The following is an 18119-nucleotide window of genomic DNA, read 5'->3' on the forward strand; positions in this document are numbered from 1 at the left end:
ACATTTTTGGGACTAAGTTTAAGGAATATAAACTATAATATGCTTTGCAAATTGCTCGTCCCAAAGAAAATTAATCACTGTAGCTGAACTTGTATGTTTTCCTGGGTGCAGGTCTACTTTATTCTGTGTTACTATCAGCATTAATAACAGATGGTGTAAAAGATGCTGTTGGTCGACCTCGTCCAGATTTTTTTTGGCGTTGTTTTCCAGATGGCCATGCGGTGAGCATTGCTAGTTTGATTGATCGTCTTTTGCATATTATGGTTTCTTGTTCATTTTTCAGAATACAAACAGGGGACATGTTTATCAGGTCCTCATCTTGGAAATATATATGATTTATGATAGAGCTTTATATTATAGCTTCAAAGATCCAAGGTGTCAAAACACAACCTCATAAACTCTTGACCCTCTTCATCTAATATCTGAAACCATAGGTGTTGAAGCTATAATGATATGTCACAAAGGACTGACAGATCTTTTCCAGGTTGAGCTTTGGAGACTGAAGACAGCAAAATGGCTGCCAGAACCTAGTATTTTAGCCTGAATTAACCCATACCAAGCAGGAACCCAACTATATTTCCCAAAGTTCTAACTGAAGAAAATGAGAATAATTGGGTAGAAGAAATCACAAATCCCATTAGTATTCATCTTGTTGGCCTTGACCCTCATAGAAGACATTAACATTGGAATTTAATCTTTGGTGGTCTGGAAGTTGAAGCTTTAAGCTCCACACTCAGAGTCTTGGCATTCTTCATCTTGTTGGTTACAACTCTCACAAAAAGCAACAACAGAGGAGTCTGATCTTCTGTGGTAGAAGGGTTGGGGCATTAAACACCTTGCTCAAATGATATCAGATGCATTGTGTCAAACTGTGTATGCATGAGAACATACAGATTCAACGTAACTGTTTCAAACTGGGTCAATCCTCATTATGGACTTTAACTTATATATATGATTGTTTTCTTTGTAATTGTTTGGTTCTGGCCAAGTTGTACCAGTATCAGGTATGGCCTAATTAGCTTTACCTTCAAGGGATTTATATCATTGTTAAGACTTGGCCTTGAGTTTATTTTTCAAAAAATTGCTTCCTTGATATAGTAATGGGTAGTAGGATTGTTAATATCGTGCAAATTGTGCAAGAGGATTTCCTTCCTCACTATCAGAATCTTCCTTACTGTTGGCTACTATAGGCCTTTTTTAGCAAGGTTACTTGGAGGTCTCCGGTACTGATCTGGTACCGGTACGGTTATTTTATTAAAAAATAGGAGACGGCTACTCGTAGACGGCAATTTTTTTCCTAATATAATTTAATAGTTCCTAAGAAATATCATAGATTCATAACACAGTGCTCTGAAAACAAGAACAATGAAAAGTTATAAATATGAACATTGAAAATTAAAAGTTTAAAGAGTAACACTAAATACAGAATAGTAAATTGTGAAACTAAAAACTAATAATAATGTCATATTAATAGAGTCAAATAGTTCACAACTCACATTGCATATCTTATGGTCATATGTAATTTCTGAATGCCGCATATGATCATCATCCTATTGGATTAATATTTGCTGAGATTACCATTACATATTCAAATTTGAAATTAAAAAATATGTAGTGTGATGCTAATTCACTGATATGTAAACAAAAAATTTAGAACTATAAACAAAAATCAGAAATCTATCTAGTATCTAGTATGATAGTGGTACTATCATCTACTCCATTAGTTTTGATCATCCATCTCAAGGTCTTCAGCTGTCATGCTGTCCAGAAAATCATCACTCTCCAATTCATGTTCCTTTGATGGTAATACAACTTGGGGGCAATTCATTAAGGCCATCTGGTTCAACTGTTCCTTCCATCATGGTTGCAACATCTCCATCATGTGCAATTTGGTTCCATTTTTCTGAAGGACCCTCCATATATACAGGATCAACATGAGAGAGAAGGCAAAGTGTGCTGTGAATGTGCACCAGGTTCTCTGTTTTCTTTGACCCCAATTGATTCCTCTTCAATGAATGAATAAAACCAGAAGTACTCCATTTCCTCTCCCTAGCTGAAGAACCAGCCACTTGTGATAGTAATCTTATTGCAAATGATTGCAACTCAGGAGTATCAACTCCATGGTTCCACCACCATTCTATAGGGTCTTTATTTGTGCAAATATCATATAAAGTTTCAATTGAAGCAAAATCGCCTTGTCCACGTGAAAACTTATTCCATTTGACTCCTTATATCCGAAGCCTCATCACCTCGACCATAAATCTATACCCCTTCATTACCTCTCTATCCTTATAGGGAGCCCTCTTTTTGGTCTCTTCTTTATTATGCCATTTAGGATTTAAGACTTATGCACAATGAAGGGGTGTGTTCAATTCATTCCATCTTCCATGTAGTTTTTCTTCTATCAAAGGATATAAAGAAGGATCTTTAGCATCTGTTATTATCTTGATTCTTTCACACATGGAATCCATTTCCTCATAAATCTCCCCAGACATGGCCTATTTGAGTTTGCAAATTTGATCACCTCACAAATGGGCCGAATAAACACCACAACAAATCTAACATTAGCCCAAAAGTGATCATCAAGAACCAAATTTCTCACCTCAACTGTTGTATCCGATGTAGATTGTGTCCAAGAAGCCCATGCATCACTAACCATGGCAGAAAACAAAGCTCCTTTGACCTCACAAAAGTGGTCAAGAAGAATAAAATAAGATGCAAACCTTGTATCAGCTGGTTTCAAAAGTCCCACTTTGGCAAACTTCCGATAAATTGCTTTTGTGTGGTGATGGTTACAAATGAAAATCTAAATTTTTCTATCCTTTTCTATGAGATCTGAAATCCATTAGAATTTGCCAATATCTTTTAGTGCATTATTCAGGGAATGCATACGTACAACATTGTGTCCAAAAGATATGCTTGCACTTCTTCTGCACCATTAAACCTGCCGCTTTACAGACATGGGCAGCCTCAGTAATAATTTGCACCATAGGTGACACTCTCACCTCTTCAATTCTGTCACATAACTGGTTATGAAGAAAATCAACATTCTTTTCTTTCCTTATACAATCAATTGCCTTCAGAATATAAGGCCCTTTGCATGTTACCAAGACATTGAGTAGGGGATGACTCCCAGTACCTGTCTACCCATCCATCACAATACTGCAACCTTCTGAGGCCCACACTCTTTTCAATGGTAATGCTTGATTCTCTAATTGAAGTTTGTCTTTATTAATTAGAGTAGTGCCGAGTTTTTCAGACCCATGTGGCTTATATCATGTTGGTCCGTTATTGATAGCCCCGACCATCTCTGTAAAGAAAGGTGAACGGGCAACATTACATGGTATTCCATTTGCATAAAAGAACCGGGCAATTGCTGCATCAACTACTTCTCGGCCTTGCATATCAGAAAGTCTTTCAATGGGGTTTGAGCTGCGAATGTGTGGTCTCTTGTGTGATTGTGAATGTTGTTCTGTCACACCCCTACTAGAACATACATTTGTCTCAATTGCCTTTCTATTTAGAAATTGAGTTTCAATCGTGTCGCCAGTAGGTGCCTCTGCTGTTGAAGCATGAGAAGAGTTAATATTTTGATATGCTCTCCCATCAGCCCTTTCTTGATCCCTCACAACCTCAAGATGTATTGCCTCATTTTCACAAGGGTCAACACCTTTTCCAGTTATACTAAGGAAATGAGCCTCTAACCTTGTATAAGTACCTTTCCATTCTTTTGAACAATGTTTACATGTTATTGTAGCTGTTACACCTTTACCTTTATTCCCAGGAATACGATCACAATACTTTCACAACAGGTATCTTCCCCAACTTGACAAGTTGTTCCGAATAATTAAAAAACTTTAAAAATTAGATTAACAAAGATGCAAATCAGACCTATAACAACTCAGAACTCAGTATAACTTTAATGTTTACACTTACAGTTCTGTCAAAAACCAGAGCTCAAATATAAAGTATTCAAAAAATATAAGAACACAACTATACTGAGAACTCATGAATGATGAATATGATGAATGATCATGAGGTTTAGCAGTGTAAACTGAGAACTCTTGTAAAAACTGAGAAACTATTACTAGTAATGATCTTGAGGTTAATCAATGGTATGAGGTTTACACATACACACTATTAGCAATGAATCTAATGATAACAAGGTTTAAATTTTGACAGTCTGGGTCTTGCAGACATGTCTGCAAAGTTCTTAAAAAAAACTAAAATGACCCTCCAAAAACAAGAGCACAGTCTGCATATTAAAATCAACCTGTCAAATATGAAAAGCCAGTAAATACAAAAACAATAATACCCACTGATTGTGAGATTGGCACTCTGCAACTTGGCCTCTGCCCGAGCGTATGGCTTCCACAAGGAGGTCGTCCAGTTGGCGGAGCGCCTACTTCCAGTCCTTTCGCCACCCTGGGAGATTTAATACTACTCTGTCCATTTGATGGCTTTCATGAATCATTCTTCGCCAGGTGGTATTTCTCAGGAAATACCATTAGCTAATGTGCAAAATTCAATTTATCCATCTGCTACCCCGTCGAAATCCTTCGTTCAGGTGTTTAAGAATGAACCAGTCATCCCAAATGGAACCAGATTCGAATGCGCGGGGCAAAGAAGTGGAGGCAATGAACACCGAGGAGGATGTAAGAATCCAAACCCAGTTTTTTCCTTTCAACAATATGGCATGAGTAACATTTATAATATGAATACTCGGATAGCTAACTTTAGGAATAACAGAACACACCAACAAGCATTTAAAACCATGTATTCTACTTTGATTTACTATCTCCTAGTGGGTTTGCAGTGGCAGTCATTTGGAAATATCATATAATCATATTAGAAGTTTAAATCCACAGAAATATCTACTGCTGTAAACAAGATGCAAGACAGAATAGATATGGGAACCTGATGTCGAAGTTATGGGGTTGGCCTTCTAAGCAACCATGGCTGTGTGGTGCACGTACAGAAGAATACTTGCCTGCTGTGGAGGATCAGACTTGCTGGAGTAGTTGGCGGCACATGTTACAACTGCTGTGAGCTCTCGAAAATCCACTGCACACTCCACCAATGTTCTGCAATCTGCTACTGATGTTTATTACACCTGCGGTTATGGTATGTCATTCACGGTATGGGAGTGCCAAGACTCCAAACACGTTAGCCGAACACCCTTCCTTCCATGTGAGTGATACATCCAGCTTCCTTTTTGATAGATATCTGATACCCTAAACACCACGTCCCTGTCCAGACTGTTATGTTTGATGCTCACATTGATGTTGAACCCTTACAGCTATACTGTTAATCAGCTGGGCCTATACTGAAGATCGATCATGCTAACATCCCATTACTATTAGAATTCACAAACTGTTACTAATTCTTAATGAACTTACTCCTTGGAAGCGGAATCCCATACAGCAATGACGTCTCACAATGCAACCCCACTTCTGAATTGAATAAAGATTCCAATGAGAGGCTGGGGCTACGTCCAACTTCTCAAACTGCCTCAGGGGGTTTTGTCCTCGAGAGCAACCAATCACATTTAAGCAACCTTTGTCGTTTTTGAACAATATTATATTTCATGGTGCCAATCCCAAGGAAGCTCATTGCTTTTATAACCTGGATGTGAGGGGAAGCAAAAACAACTAGGCAATGTGGGATAAAAGTTGTTTTCGTCTTTTAGTCACTTAAGTTACTTTTGTTATAAAAATGAGTAAGTCGTAAAGTAATTTTATAAATCCACTTTATAAAATAAAGTGATTTGACTATAGAAAAGCTCCTTAAAATTTAATATTTCCCCAAATGAAACCACATAAATTCCAATGACTAACTAGCATCCTCTACATTAATGTCATTAGCCTATTCGGATGGAAAGATAGACCAACAAGGCACCAGAAAGGCCTAGCACGGAGAAGGGGATATTACAGAGGAGATACAGGTAAGGATCCTTCCTCTCTTTCACATGTCATTATTCCTAATATGCAAATGAACAAGGCGATTGAAAATGAAATCTCTAGGCTCAGAGACATCGCAATTTTCCTAGCCTCTCAAGACTTTAAAAAAACTTCTTGCAAGAGCCTAACTTAATGACTAGTTACACAATAAATGGTCCAAGAAACTAGGGTTCTGATTCTCATTTCTCAAAATGATCCAAAATTGATTATTCCTCATGTTCTTCGAAGACCCTAAGTCCCAAAAGAGTGTAGTTGAAAAACAATTCTAGAGAATTGGAAATTCCACCTTTCGTGCAATTCCTTGGTCACCAGATGCTATCAGTGATGAAATTTTGGCCTTATCCTTACCACGTTGGATCTTAGTGGGTAAAATCTCACCCTTTCTCTGGAACTTAATTCCATAAGCCCTTGACCCTATTGGCAAAGTCATTCGGATGGATAGATCTTCTACATTGCTAACACATACAGATGCAAGAGTACTGATTGCTAATGACCCAGGCAAAGACCTCCCCATACATGTTTCCTTTCTTATACAAGGTCATCATCGTGTCTACCCTATAGACTTTTTAGGTGGGCTCAGTGCATGTTTCCTATGCAGAAAAGAAGGGCTTATCAGGAAAATTTGTCCTCTTATCAAGAAGTCAAGGAATCATGCAAATAGTAGCCTTCAGACTGAGTATAGATCCCAAGGCAACAAACACAACGCTGGTAAGAATTAGGCCAATGATCTCCCCTCCCTAAATGTTGTTACCGCGCATGTTTCTGTAGACCTTTGCATAGAATTGGATGCCCTTCAGTCTGCTTTCAAAGCCTTGATCGAGAAAGACCCCTTTGTCTTTGTCCAAGAACCTTTGTCCATTGAGGTACCTTCTCCCAGCCCAGTCTTTTGGACTACAAAGTGAAAAACCTAAACTTAGAACAATGAATGCTCAACAGATTATTCTAGAGAAGATTAAGAAGCTTTTTGGTCATAAGTTCAGGAAAGAATCTGTTGGTCTTCATGTTTTGCCTCCCCTGAAGAAGTTGATGCCATCTTGAATAATCAAGACTACTGGTCCTGCAGAAAGAACTTGAATCCAACCTTAGATCCGGATACCCCTAATCAAGGTAATAGGAGTGATGGGCTAGATGCCATTATGAAAACCTATGATTCAGTGGATAAACTCAGTGGATTTGACCTAGTTGTGATCCTAGTTGGATCAATCACACCCATGCCCCCTGAAGCTAATGGGAACTTTAGAAAGTTGGCTTCGGAGATTAGAATTCCAAGTGATGAAGAATCTGATGAGCAGGAAAAAGAGGAAGATGCTGGAAGTAGAAGGGATCCACCTGATCCAAGACTTCAAGATAAAAGTAATGGTTTTACATGTAATGCCAAGAAAAAGACTAGAAGACCTAGAAGAGGCTTTGTAGAAACGATGGAAGAGATGAACGTTGAAGAGAATATCCAAAGGGAGGAGTAGGTGGTGAAAAGGAAGAGAGGTAGGCCCTCATTGTCTTCTTTCCCCTCAAAACCTTTTAAGATCTACAAGGGTGACCTACCTAAGTGTTTCAAGAAATTTAAATCCCCTGAGGAAAATTCCCACAAACCACCAAACTTGTAATGACCAAATATATTTTTTGGAATGTTCGAGTCTTGAAACCCCAAATAGGAAATACGTAATAAAGAGATTGTTGAGAGCTCATAAAGACATTGATTTTCCACTACTCCAAGAAATCAAAGTATCTAGGTTCCCACTGGATATAGCCTTAAAATGTATCCAAAGAGATGCAAAACCTTTCTTTACCAATCATGCTAAAGGAAAGGGAGGGACTGCCATTCTTATTAGCCCTAAATGGAAGAATTCAGTGGTTGAGTGGGGATCCTCAACATGTAATAGGGAAGTGTGAGTCATTCTAAATCACTAGGGAAATGATTTTGGAGTATGCTCAGTCTATGCCCCAAATGAACATCAAGGTAGGACCTCCTTGTGGAATTGGATATCCCAACTAAAACATGTTTCGTGGATATTGGTTGGAGGCTTTAACATGGTTAAGAGTCAACAAGATAAGGTGGGAGGGAGCAAATTTGAATGGAAGGGTGAAGAAAGATTTTTCTGGACTAAAATGGTTAGTAAACACCTCCTATTTGACCCCGTTGCTACAAGGAGGTGTGATCACAATGGCCTATGGTATACTTGGACCAACTATCATAAAGGTAACAAAAGAATTTGTTTTAGGTTGGACAGATTTTATGTGAATAGAAATACCTTCAGCTTCGAGAACTCAAAGGAAGGAACTAGTGTGTTAGTCTACCCCTTTACCTTATCTAATCACCACCCTATTGTTGCTTCCATCTTTTGGATAAATAAACAATCATCTAATGTCCCCAAATCCTTTGGTTTTGCTCTCAACACTTCACTGCTCAAAGATGTTGATTTGAATGCTGCCACTATGATGGTGAGGTGGATTAATCATTGTGTTGCTAAACACCCCAATGCATCCACTAGATGGGAAACTATTATTGGTAGTTGGAGGAAGGTTTTTTAGACAGTAGATAAGAAGAAAGCCAAAGAAGGAGAAGGGAAGAGACATCTCTACATAAAACCTTGGTTGTGACAGGAACAACCCTACAATTTGATCCAAAGAACTATAACTTACAAGATGCCCTAGCTGAAGCCAGAGATGCCTTAAGGAGAATCCAACATTTTAAAATCTAAGGGGCTAAAACAAGAGCAAGAATTAGTTGGATTGATCATGGGGACAAAGGATTTGAATATTTCTTTCAATATCTTAAGAATAAGGAAGCTAGAGATAAGATTGATGTTCTAAGAGAGGAGGATAGATTAATTAAAGAGAATAAGGAGATTTTGGAAGCATTTGCATCCTACTACAACAGACTCTTCACATCAAAAGATCTTGGTATGAAGATGGAAAGAGAAAGAAACAAAACAAGGAAGCTGATCCAAGGAAGGATTATAGAAAATGATAAAAATATGCTTGAGCAACCCATCTCAAAAGAAGAAATTGTATAGGCTATCTCCCAAATGGGTAATGATAAGGCTCCTAGGCTAGATGGAATCCCTGTGGAATTCTACAAAACTCACCTTGACTGGATTTGGGAAGACCTTCTCCTTGTATACCAAGAAGTTGCGAAATGTGACTCCTTGGGAAAGGAGATCAATTCAAGACTTATCAAACTCATACCCAAGGAGGGGGATAAAACTTTGATCAAGATCTAGTGGCCTATCACCCTCTTTAATGTGTCAGATAACATCTTGGCAAAAACCCTAGCCCTTAGACTCAAAGATGGTCTTCCTTATGTTATCAACCACACTTAGACATGATTTGTGAAGGGGAGGTACATACTTGAGAATCTCATCAGCTATTGGGAAACTATGGATTGGGCTAAGAGCTCTGGTCAACAAGCAACTATGTTCCTCATTGATTATGAGAAAGTATATGGCAAAATAGAGTGGAAATTCATCAAAATGATGCTTGAATGTTTGGAGTTCCTATAGGGCTTATATAAAATGGTTTTCACACTAATGGCATATGCCTCAACAACAATAGAAGTCAGTGGATCTAAGTCTAAACCTTTCTCCCTTTCAAGGTCTATTAGACAAGGATGCCCATTAGCCCCTTCCTTATTTGTCATTGTTGCAGACAACCTACATTACATACTCAGAGATGATTGCCTATCTCCAAAGGTCAAGGGCATTTCTCTACCCAACTTGGAAGAAATTAGTAATGTTCAATTTGTTGATGATACCTTTCTACTCATTGAATTGTCAGAAGTCAATACCCTCAACCTCACCACTAATCTAGACATTTTCTGTAAAGCATCTGTGAGTAAAGTTTCAATTGCTAAATCCATAATGTTAGGGTGGGAGGAGCAACCCCCCTCATGTTACAATAAATTTGGCTTTTGCTAGGGAGGCCCCACTGATCAAGTTAGGTAATTGGGGATACCCTTCTCTGTAGCTCCCAATCTGAATGCCTTGTGGGATTGGATTAAAGGAAAAATTGAAAGTGAGCTTGGCAAATGGAACAATAACTACTTGTCCCTTCTTGGAAGAGTCCAAATATGTTAGAGAATCCTATCAGCCTATAATGTGTATTATTCATCTACATGGATCTTCAACCAAATCAAATAAACTATGTGTAGAAAGTTATCAGAGACTTCTTATGGTCAGATGGAAGGGGGCATAAGATGAGGCATGCAGTTAAATGGGGTCGGTGTGTAATGAGAAAGGAAATAAGTGGCCTTGGACTGAAAGACCTTAGATTGTAGGGTGTAGCTCTTACCACCAAATGGATTTTCCAAGTCCACTAAAGGTAACGAGCCTTGGAAAGTCCTAATAAGGAATAATATTGCTAGGGGTGTCTCTTGCAAAGGTAAGTCCTAGAGAAACTTAAAAATTCATGACCTATTAGGGAGATGGAAAATTAAGGTGGAAGGATCAATGGTTTTTAAAGCTATGTAGAAAGCATGGGAGAGGGTAAGGCAATGGGTATTAGAAACTGGGATTACAGACAGTCAATCCAAAATCTATGGGGAAAAATCACCTTGATGGAATCTTGAAAGAAAGGACAAACCTCTAGCACTACTACAAGGTTGCACAACCAAGGCATGAGCCAAAATGGGCATCTATAGATTCAATGATCTTTTTGATGAAGGTAAATTGTGTAGTTGGGAGAAACTTGCTTCTAAATTTAACCTCCCCCTGTCCCAGAAAAGAACATATGATGTTCTCAAAAGTGCCTAGCAGGATGCCAAACTCCCAAAGGCTTGTGGAAATGAAATTGACACACTTCCTCTTTTGTCTTGGCTAGATGGGTCTACTCTCTTCTCAACTAAAGCTAAGTACCTATATAGCCTATTGTCTAACGGTAATGAAGTCAATGCGTATCTCAAAGACAAGTGGTCGTATAACCTGGACTCTAAAAGTTCGTCTAAACACTTCTCTTCTATTTGGCATCACAATGTTGAGCCAACAGTCCAATGCTTTCTCAGGCAAGCCTTGCTTCATCATCTACCCTTGACTAACACTAATGGTATCCCTTACCCTTTCACCTTTTGCTCCTAGTTTGAGACTATGCTTCACCTGTTCTTCGAGTGCAACTTTACCAAAGGGTTATGGAATTGGTTCGATATTCATATTAGTTCTGACCTCCACTTCTTCCAAGCCTTTGTTGGTAGTATCCTTGGGCTTTCTAAACAACTTGACAAATTTTGGGCCATCTTTTCATCTTGCTTTGGTTTATTTGGTTAGTTAGGAATGATGTTGTATTTAAAGATAGGACTAGGATCCTTACTGAGTCTCTACGGAGACTCACTATGTAGAGAATTTTTATTCAGGTTACAATAGGCTATAAAGTGAAGGAGAATTGGGCAATGAGGATCACTAATGTCTGTAGCAGGATGCTCAAGAAGGAGAAGATCTAGTATGAAGTTAAAGCAAATGATAAAGAACCCTTCAACTTTGATGGTACCCTTAAGGATATGCTGAACCAAATCAAGCTGAGAAGGGAACTTGAGGAGCTGAGCAAGCAATTGGAGACAGACAATCAATCAAGCACCAGTCCGAATAGACCTACAACCAACTTATCAAGGTTGAGCAGCTTTGTTAACAAACTGGCAAGTGGTATTGATATTCCAAATATAATTGTTGTAACAGAGAATCTTCCTAAGTTCAAAGAAGGAAGACCACCATGTATAATGATCAGTGATGTACCGCATGCTCCAACTTTACCATGGCAGGCTTTGATGAAGAACCCGAATACTGTCATCAAAGATGGAGCTAAGAGGCTCAAATGGGCCAAAGGTCCTCTTCCATGGACAACATGAATTAAGGAATAAGTATTCCTATGGTTTCTATCTAGTTTAACATGTTTCTTTTTGATATTAGATAGTTAATTTTGAATGGTCTACAGAGTCAAATTTGTTCTTCTCGTTGAACTCTTTTCAACATATTCTTCGCGTTGGAATGCAATGCACAAGAGTAGGTCCTAACTGTGATAAGGAATTGAATTTCCGTCTTACGTGTGTCAGCATAGATAGTGTTCACCTTCGGGATCTGGCGACAGAGCTCAATTAGGATGATCTTGTCATCTGGGTATCTCGGTAGCATCCAGGGGAACTCATCAAACTTAATTACTCTGATGTAGGTGAATGAGGGGAATTGAATGAAATAGCTGTCGAATTGGGTTACGACAAAGACGACTTCTAGGGGCAATATCCTCTCTGGGCATCCCTATAATTCTTTGCATAATCTCATTTTGAAAGCGTCGTTCACTTTCATGAACTCTGCAAAACTATTGTGCAACTGGAGGTAGGGGTAGAAGTCATACACTTGACTATCTTCATTGTACTCACTCACATGGGGAAAAGCCCTGGCCAGAACTGAATTGTGGCTAATGCATATATCAGACAGGACATAAAGAATTGATTATGCACCTGTTCTACTTGGAGCCACCTAGATAGATGCTCACTCAAGATTTGGGTCCAATCTACATATTCGCCCTTAGTACATACTGCTTGTACTAGATAGTAATAGTGCTCTACAAAATTTAGGGCATCTTCATTCCCTTCAACCCTATGCAAGAGTACCAAAATATCCACTATTTCTCTCTTTAAGTCGATGCCATAAAGTGTTTTTGGCAACTTACTTAAGCTCCCCCTGGTACTTGGAACCATGTAGCTAACATGTCACCTCTTCTCGCCATTTTCTTCTCATTATAATGCCCCGCCGAGTTCCAAAAATCCATATCATTGAATTCTTCTGTGGTGGGCAAGCAGAAACAATTATGCATCGTGTCTTGGTCGATTGTGAGCAACACCTAGTCATTCGACATCTTAATTTGCAGCGTGTTGGGTTTCGTATCGGGCAATGCACTTTAGAATTAGTTCAGGTGCTTGAATGGCCACATGAAACCCAACTGCTTCTATCATATCCAGTGATATTCATTGCCATGGCTGTGAACTTATAACAGAATGCCAGAGGCTTTATTTTGCTATGGAAATTGAAAATGCCCATGTGAGAATTATGATGGCAAGATCTTCCCCAAACCATTTTTTATAGATTTCCTTTATGATCGTTGAGCCAAGGTTTCCATGCCACATGAATGAAGGGTAATGTATTTAATTTGGAAATGACCCCTTTTTTAATGATCGAATTTGAATTTAATGCCTAGTTGTCAACATCTGGATCTTATGTCAGCATGTCCTTTAAGATTTATTTCTTGTAGCATTAGATTTTCTATTTGCTTTTCCCTTTTTTATAACTTAGTCATCGGCTTTTCCAAATCTTGATTCTTAGCTTTTTGGCATAAGTAGGTGATTCCCCTTGCTAGTAGAAAATTCAAAGACGTGATCTAAATCCTCTTTAGTGCACCGCTCTGCTTGGGGTAGGCGTTTCTCCATTTTCCTGCAAGCCCTTTATTCTTTTATCTTTTCCTCTTTGTGGGCATGTAAATAATGAGCCTCTTTTTTTGAGATGTACTTTTGAGGAATTTCCAGGGGATATTCCCGCTTTTTTCACTTAGCCCTTTGTGGTGATGACTTTACTTCTGTCTACACAGGAGTAGCCGTTTTACTGCTTTTCCAATCAAAGTAGAAGAAGGGATGGGGAAAACCTGAAATACTGATACATTGAGGTAGCATGTTCAATTGGCAACACTTCTCATTGGGGAGGGAACTCCATGACTTACCGGCTTATAAAAGATACTAACTGCCCATTACCAAAAGTGTGTACTACTTTTTGCCCATTCTTGCACAATGCACATAGGGGAGTAACGTTAGCAAGGAAAACCCATAAACCCACATCACTAAGGGAAATGGGCCCAATGAGAATAGACATGACTCAAAACCCGACCATTGGACTTGGACTTATATTTAAGTTCAAACACGGGATTCAACATTCTCATAGGTGAAGGGAGAGGTGTCAAAAGGGGAAGGACTAAAATAAGGGTAGCAAATGGATTGAATGATACACATCAAACACCATTCAATCTCAGATAGAAACGCGAAACAATTATCAGGAAAACACACGTTTCATTTGTAATATAAACCAAGTCAAAGTGCAGACCAGAAATGAAGAAAAATCCAATTCCTCCAAATTGCAGCAGACTTAATTAAAAAACCCTCGGCATAGTACCTTCAAATCTCAGATGTAAGACACAATATGTGTTACGAACTCCAAACACAGTATGACTTATCAGTAATATAGCCTCCTAGAAATCTTAGCAATTCCCAATGCTCAGAGGTAATTTGTATCAAAAACCTTGCAGAAAAAACATCCAATCAGACCTTGATAATGTGCAGATTATTCCCAGCAGACGAGGCAATTGAATGATCTATATCAACATCATTCAAACACAATTCACTGGTATGCAGACCCAGCTCCAAATTAAAGATATTTCTTCTCAGCTTGAAGAAATATTCTCAAGCCCTCATCCCCCAATCTTATCAAACATAAACATCATATAATGAATTGCTTTTATAATAGAAGATGTCTTCTTCAAGACACCAAAAGCAAGTAGCTTCTCTCACGAACTTTTCACTAAAGAGCCTTCACCAATACACTTTTTAATTAGTTTTCTTTTAATAATTTTGAATAAATAATAAATAACTCCCAAGCTAAAAGCTTCATGAATACACTTTTCACTTAAAAGCTGCGTTGTTGGGTTTGGACCTTGCTGGCCAGATTCGGGTTTGGGTCTGCCTGGGTTCAGATTCATGTCTGGGTTCGTTGTATGTCCCAGTAGGGTCCAGATTTCAGCATGTGGGTTCACCAGGGTCTGTGCTGGAGTGAACACGGGTGAACCCACAGCAAACTCGGGAGGACTCGGGGCAGTAGGTTCCAAAGTGTGATATAAAACAACTTTAAAGAGTTTTTAAAAATATTTTTTAATGTAATGTTAAAAGGAACCTAATAAAAAATATTTCACTCATCTAATCTCTCATGTTGAGGAGGATGATATAGCAGCATTTGGGACTAGTGGAACCAGTTTGGGTTCCAATGATGAGGATCTAGATATAGTTGCAGCTGGGGATGAAGCAATTGATCCTCATTTTTTGATGACACATTTGACCCTTGAAGGGCATTTAATACTACGATCATCGATAAACCACTAAACACTTGTCATTTATCATTATGTTTCAAACTTTATTATTTGATGAACTAGCCTATGTTTTGCAATTTAATAATTCAATGTATGATTTTCTTTACAATCATGAAGGTAGATGAATGAGCGAGTATTTAGTGTTTATCTTTGACATTTGGTATTGATCAATGATCAAGCAACATATATTCATACTGTGAAATGACTTAGTTTTGCAATTATGCACGTTTCTTTTATTTTTTTGTATATATAATGCATATATATACTCACAAACCCACCCACGAACCCAAATGGATTTTTTTTTGGCCCAAATCCACAAACCCAAACTTGAACCCAAACTTAGCGTAAAAGGCTTCTTCAGCACACCTTTCACTTAGAAGCATTGCTTTTAAGACTTGGGATTATATTCAATGTGAATTAATGATTAATATCCCCGCTAGGCGCCTAAAGTACTAAAAGTGCCAATATCATCATCGACTGGATATAGCATCTAGTTGCCTGCCAGAAATGGAAACCGCCACCATTGACTTACTAAAAATAGTAAGTCGATCACCATGGACCCTTTAAACATCCTGCCAGACCATGAGGATCACAATGATGAACTGGCCTCACTACCTACCTACCAACTGCTAAAAATAGGAGACATTACATTTCAATTGAGTTATATCCGACAGAAAGTTGCTGGTTCGGTGTGTATATCTTGGAGCTGTCTTAGTTGATCACACATTTCTGTGTTTAAGAGAGGATAAGATAGTATTTTATTCTACATGTTGGAGTGGTAACAAAATGCACGTCAACAATACAATTAATAACGAAAATGATATTTTCCTCAACTATCAACCTAGTATATCAATTTGATGGCCAACTTAAGTCGTTTGTGTAGTTATAGTAGTTATATTGTTACTACATTTTCCTTGATTAACCTGATCAGCTACAACCAGGTCTTCCTTGTTCTTAATGATTCCATCCCCCACCCCCCCCAGCAGGGAACGTGTTGTTCTTAGAGGTACCGTCAATATTTAATTTCCAGAATCATTTTGGACGAGAATTCTATTAAGCAAAAATGTTTTGGTTCCTTTTCAGAACTTGTTCCCCTTTCTGGGTGCATAGTAACTATTTTATTCATCCAAATTAATTTTAAATACTTTTATATAGATTTTTCTCATCTGCATAGTGCTTCAGTTGAGTTTCTTCATAGCTTTTTTGATGCGTGTAAATTTATTATGGGGTGTATGGCACTATACAGGTCTTTAAGAAAGTAACTGGAGAAGTAGTGTGTCATGGGGATCGGCCAACCATTAGTGAGGGACACAAAAGTTTCCCGAGTGGTCATGCTGCTTGTATGTAATTCTCTACCAGAATGCATATGCATATTTTGTAATCGGTTTAACCTTTTACCTCTTATGTGGAGGAATACAAGTTTTCTAAGTTTGAGAATTCATGTAGAATTGTTAATCCATTATTGGTTACAGAATGATAGTTGATGATGAAGCATCTAAATATTCTCTAGAGCAATTGAGAGGCGTGTGAATGTGTACAAAGATAGTGGACTTCATCTAGTTTCAGCAGATTTCCCCATTTGTGCTACATAGTAGTCAGATAGCCTAAGATGTCATTTTTATTTTTTATGCAGGGTCTTTTTCGGGGTTGGGATTTTTTGCACTCTATCTAGCTGGGAAGATCAGAATATTTGACCACAAAGGACACATTTTCAAGCTTGCAATTGTTTTTCTTCCTCTTGCTGTAGCCACTTATGTTGGTCTTTCACGAGTTAATGATTATAAGCACCACTGGCAGGATGTTTTTGCAGGTGCCTTGTTAGGTAATTTAAAGGTTTCATTTACAAAAGGACCAGGCCCATATTAATTCATACTAGGTATTAAACATGTTCCATCTAATTCTAATTCATGATGACAAATAAGTGAATGTTTCTACAGGCTTGTCAGTGGCGACATTCTGTTATAGACAGTTTTTTCCTCCACTTTATGATGAAAATTGTGAGATAAATGTGTTACCCTTTTTCGTCACTCAATTTTCTATCTTATATTTTTCTTTTAACGTTTTATTTATTTACAAATCTCAACTTCTGAAAAAGTTGTGTTCTTACCGCAGGTATGCACCCTTATTCAGCTCAGCCTTTGTCAAGGGAGGCCCAAAATCCTGTTCCCCAAAGCTCAATACCAGTTAATGGAACAGTTGCAGATGTGGAACTAGGGAGGATTGAGCATCCATCAAACTAAATCATGAGAGAGAGAGAGAGAGAGAGAGAGAGAGAGAGAGAGAGAATATATGAGATACATGTTTGTTTCTCAAATTCTTAGTAGTTTTGTGTGTTTATTCTACTTTTGTGCAGGCAATATGCAATATGTACGCCTGAAGCCTTCTGGATCATTAAATGCTAGCAGATTGAGAGAGAGCTATATGACTATTTTTGCTTTGGACAAAAAGACATATAACCTCAGGGCTGAATTTTTTGATACCTTGCAGTAGTACATTTACATTCAACGCATGTAGAAGTTTATAAATTCCTGTGGCAGGAAATGGACATCGACATGGCTTCACCTCTGGAAATATTAATTTCCTTCAAAGAGCCTGGAAGTGTTGGAGAAAATAATATCCAAGCAACCGATCCCAGAGAACTGTCATGTTATAGTACACTGCAAACTGTCACCTGAAGATAAAATAGCTTTGTAAATAAAGATCTTGTATTTTTGAGATTTTTGTTGTGTAAACACTTTGATCAATCTATATGGAAGCAACTGTGTTAAATCTTCTCTCAGTGGCTCCTTTCTGGTTTCACGTTTATGTTAAGTTTGTAGTTACAGTCAGATTGATATGATCATGAGTTTCATTATTGATGATAATATAAATATTCCTCTCTCTCTCTCTCTCTCTATATATATATATATGTATGTGGTTAGTTATATTATTTTATACTAACTAATGATGTTTAAACTTTGGAGACACGTCTCTTCAAAAGACATGTCTCCTCTCATAGTTATATGAGATCCAAACCTGCATTTGAAACATATATATAACAATGGCAATATAATT

At 38.1% G+C, this 18119-nt stretch overlaps 1 protein-coding gene across 13 annotated transcripts in view; it reads left to right on the forward strand.

Annotated features, from left to right (window-relative positions):
- Positions 1 to 17839, forward strand: part of LOC149539442 (lipid phosphate phosphatase 2-like) — a 100281-nt gene extending 82442 nt beyond the window's left edge. For 7 of the 13 annotated variants that reach the window (XM_089800680.1, XM_089800679.1, XM_089800681.1 and 4 more), the window contains 5 exons: positions 112 to 221; positions 16312 to 16405; positions 16699 to 16887; positions 17003 to 17062; positions 17178 to 17839. In XM_089800680.1, the coding sequence (XP_089656806.1) occupies positions 112 to 221; positions 16312 to 16405; positions 16699 to 16887; positions 17003 to 17062; positions 17178 to 17305 (581 nt within the window). In that variant the 3' untranslated portion in view covers positions 17306 to 17839. Of the gene's footprint in view, positions 1 to 111; positions 222 to 16311; positions 16406 to 16698; positions 16942 to 17002; positions 17063 to 17177 lie in introns of all 13 variants that reach the window. The other 6 variants (XM_089800687.1, XM_089800688.1, XM_089800686.1 and 3 more) reach the window with 2 other exon arrangements.
- The last annotated feature ends 280 nt before the right edge of the window (positions 17840 to 18119 follow it).

The sequence above is a fragment of the Cupressus sempervirens genome, chromosome 9, assembly GCF_028749045.1.
Source record: "Cupressus sempervirens isolate cs-2001-9-10 chromosome 9, ASM2874904v1, whole genome shotgun sequence".
Lineage (NCBI taxonomy): Eukaryota > Viridiplantae > Streptophyta > Pinopsida > Cupressales > Cupressaceae > Cupressus > Cupressus sempervirens.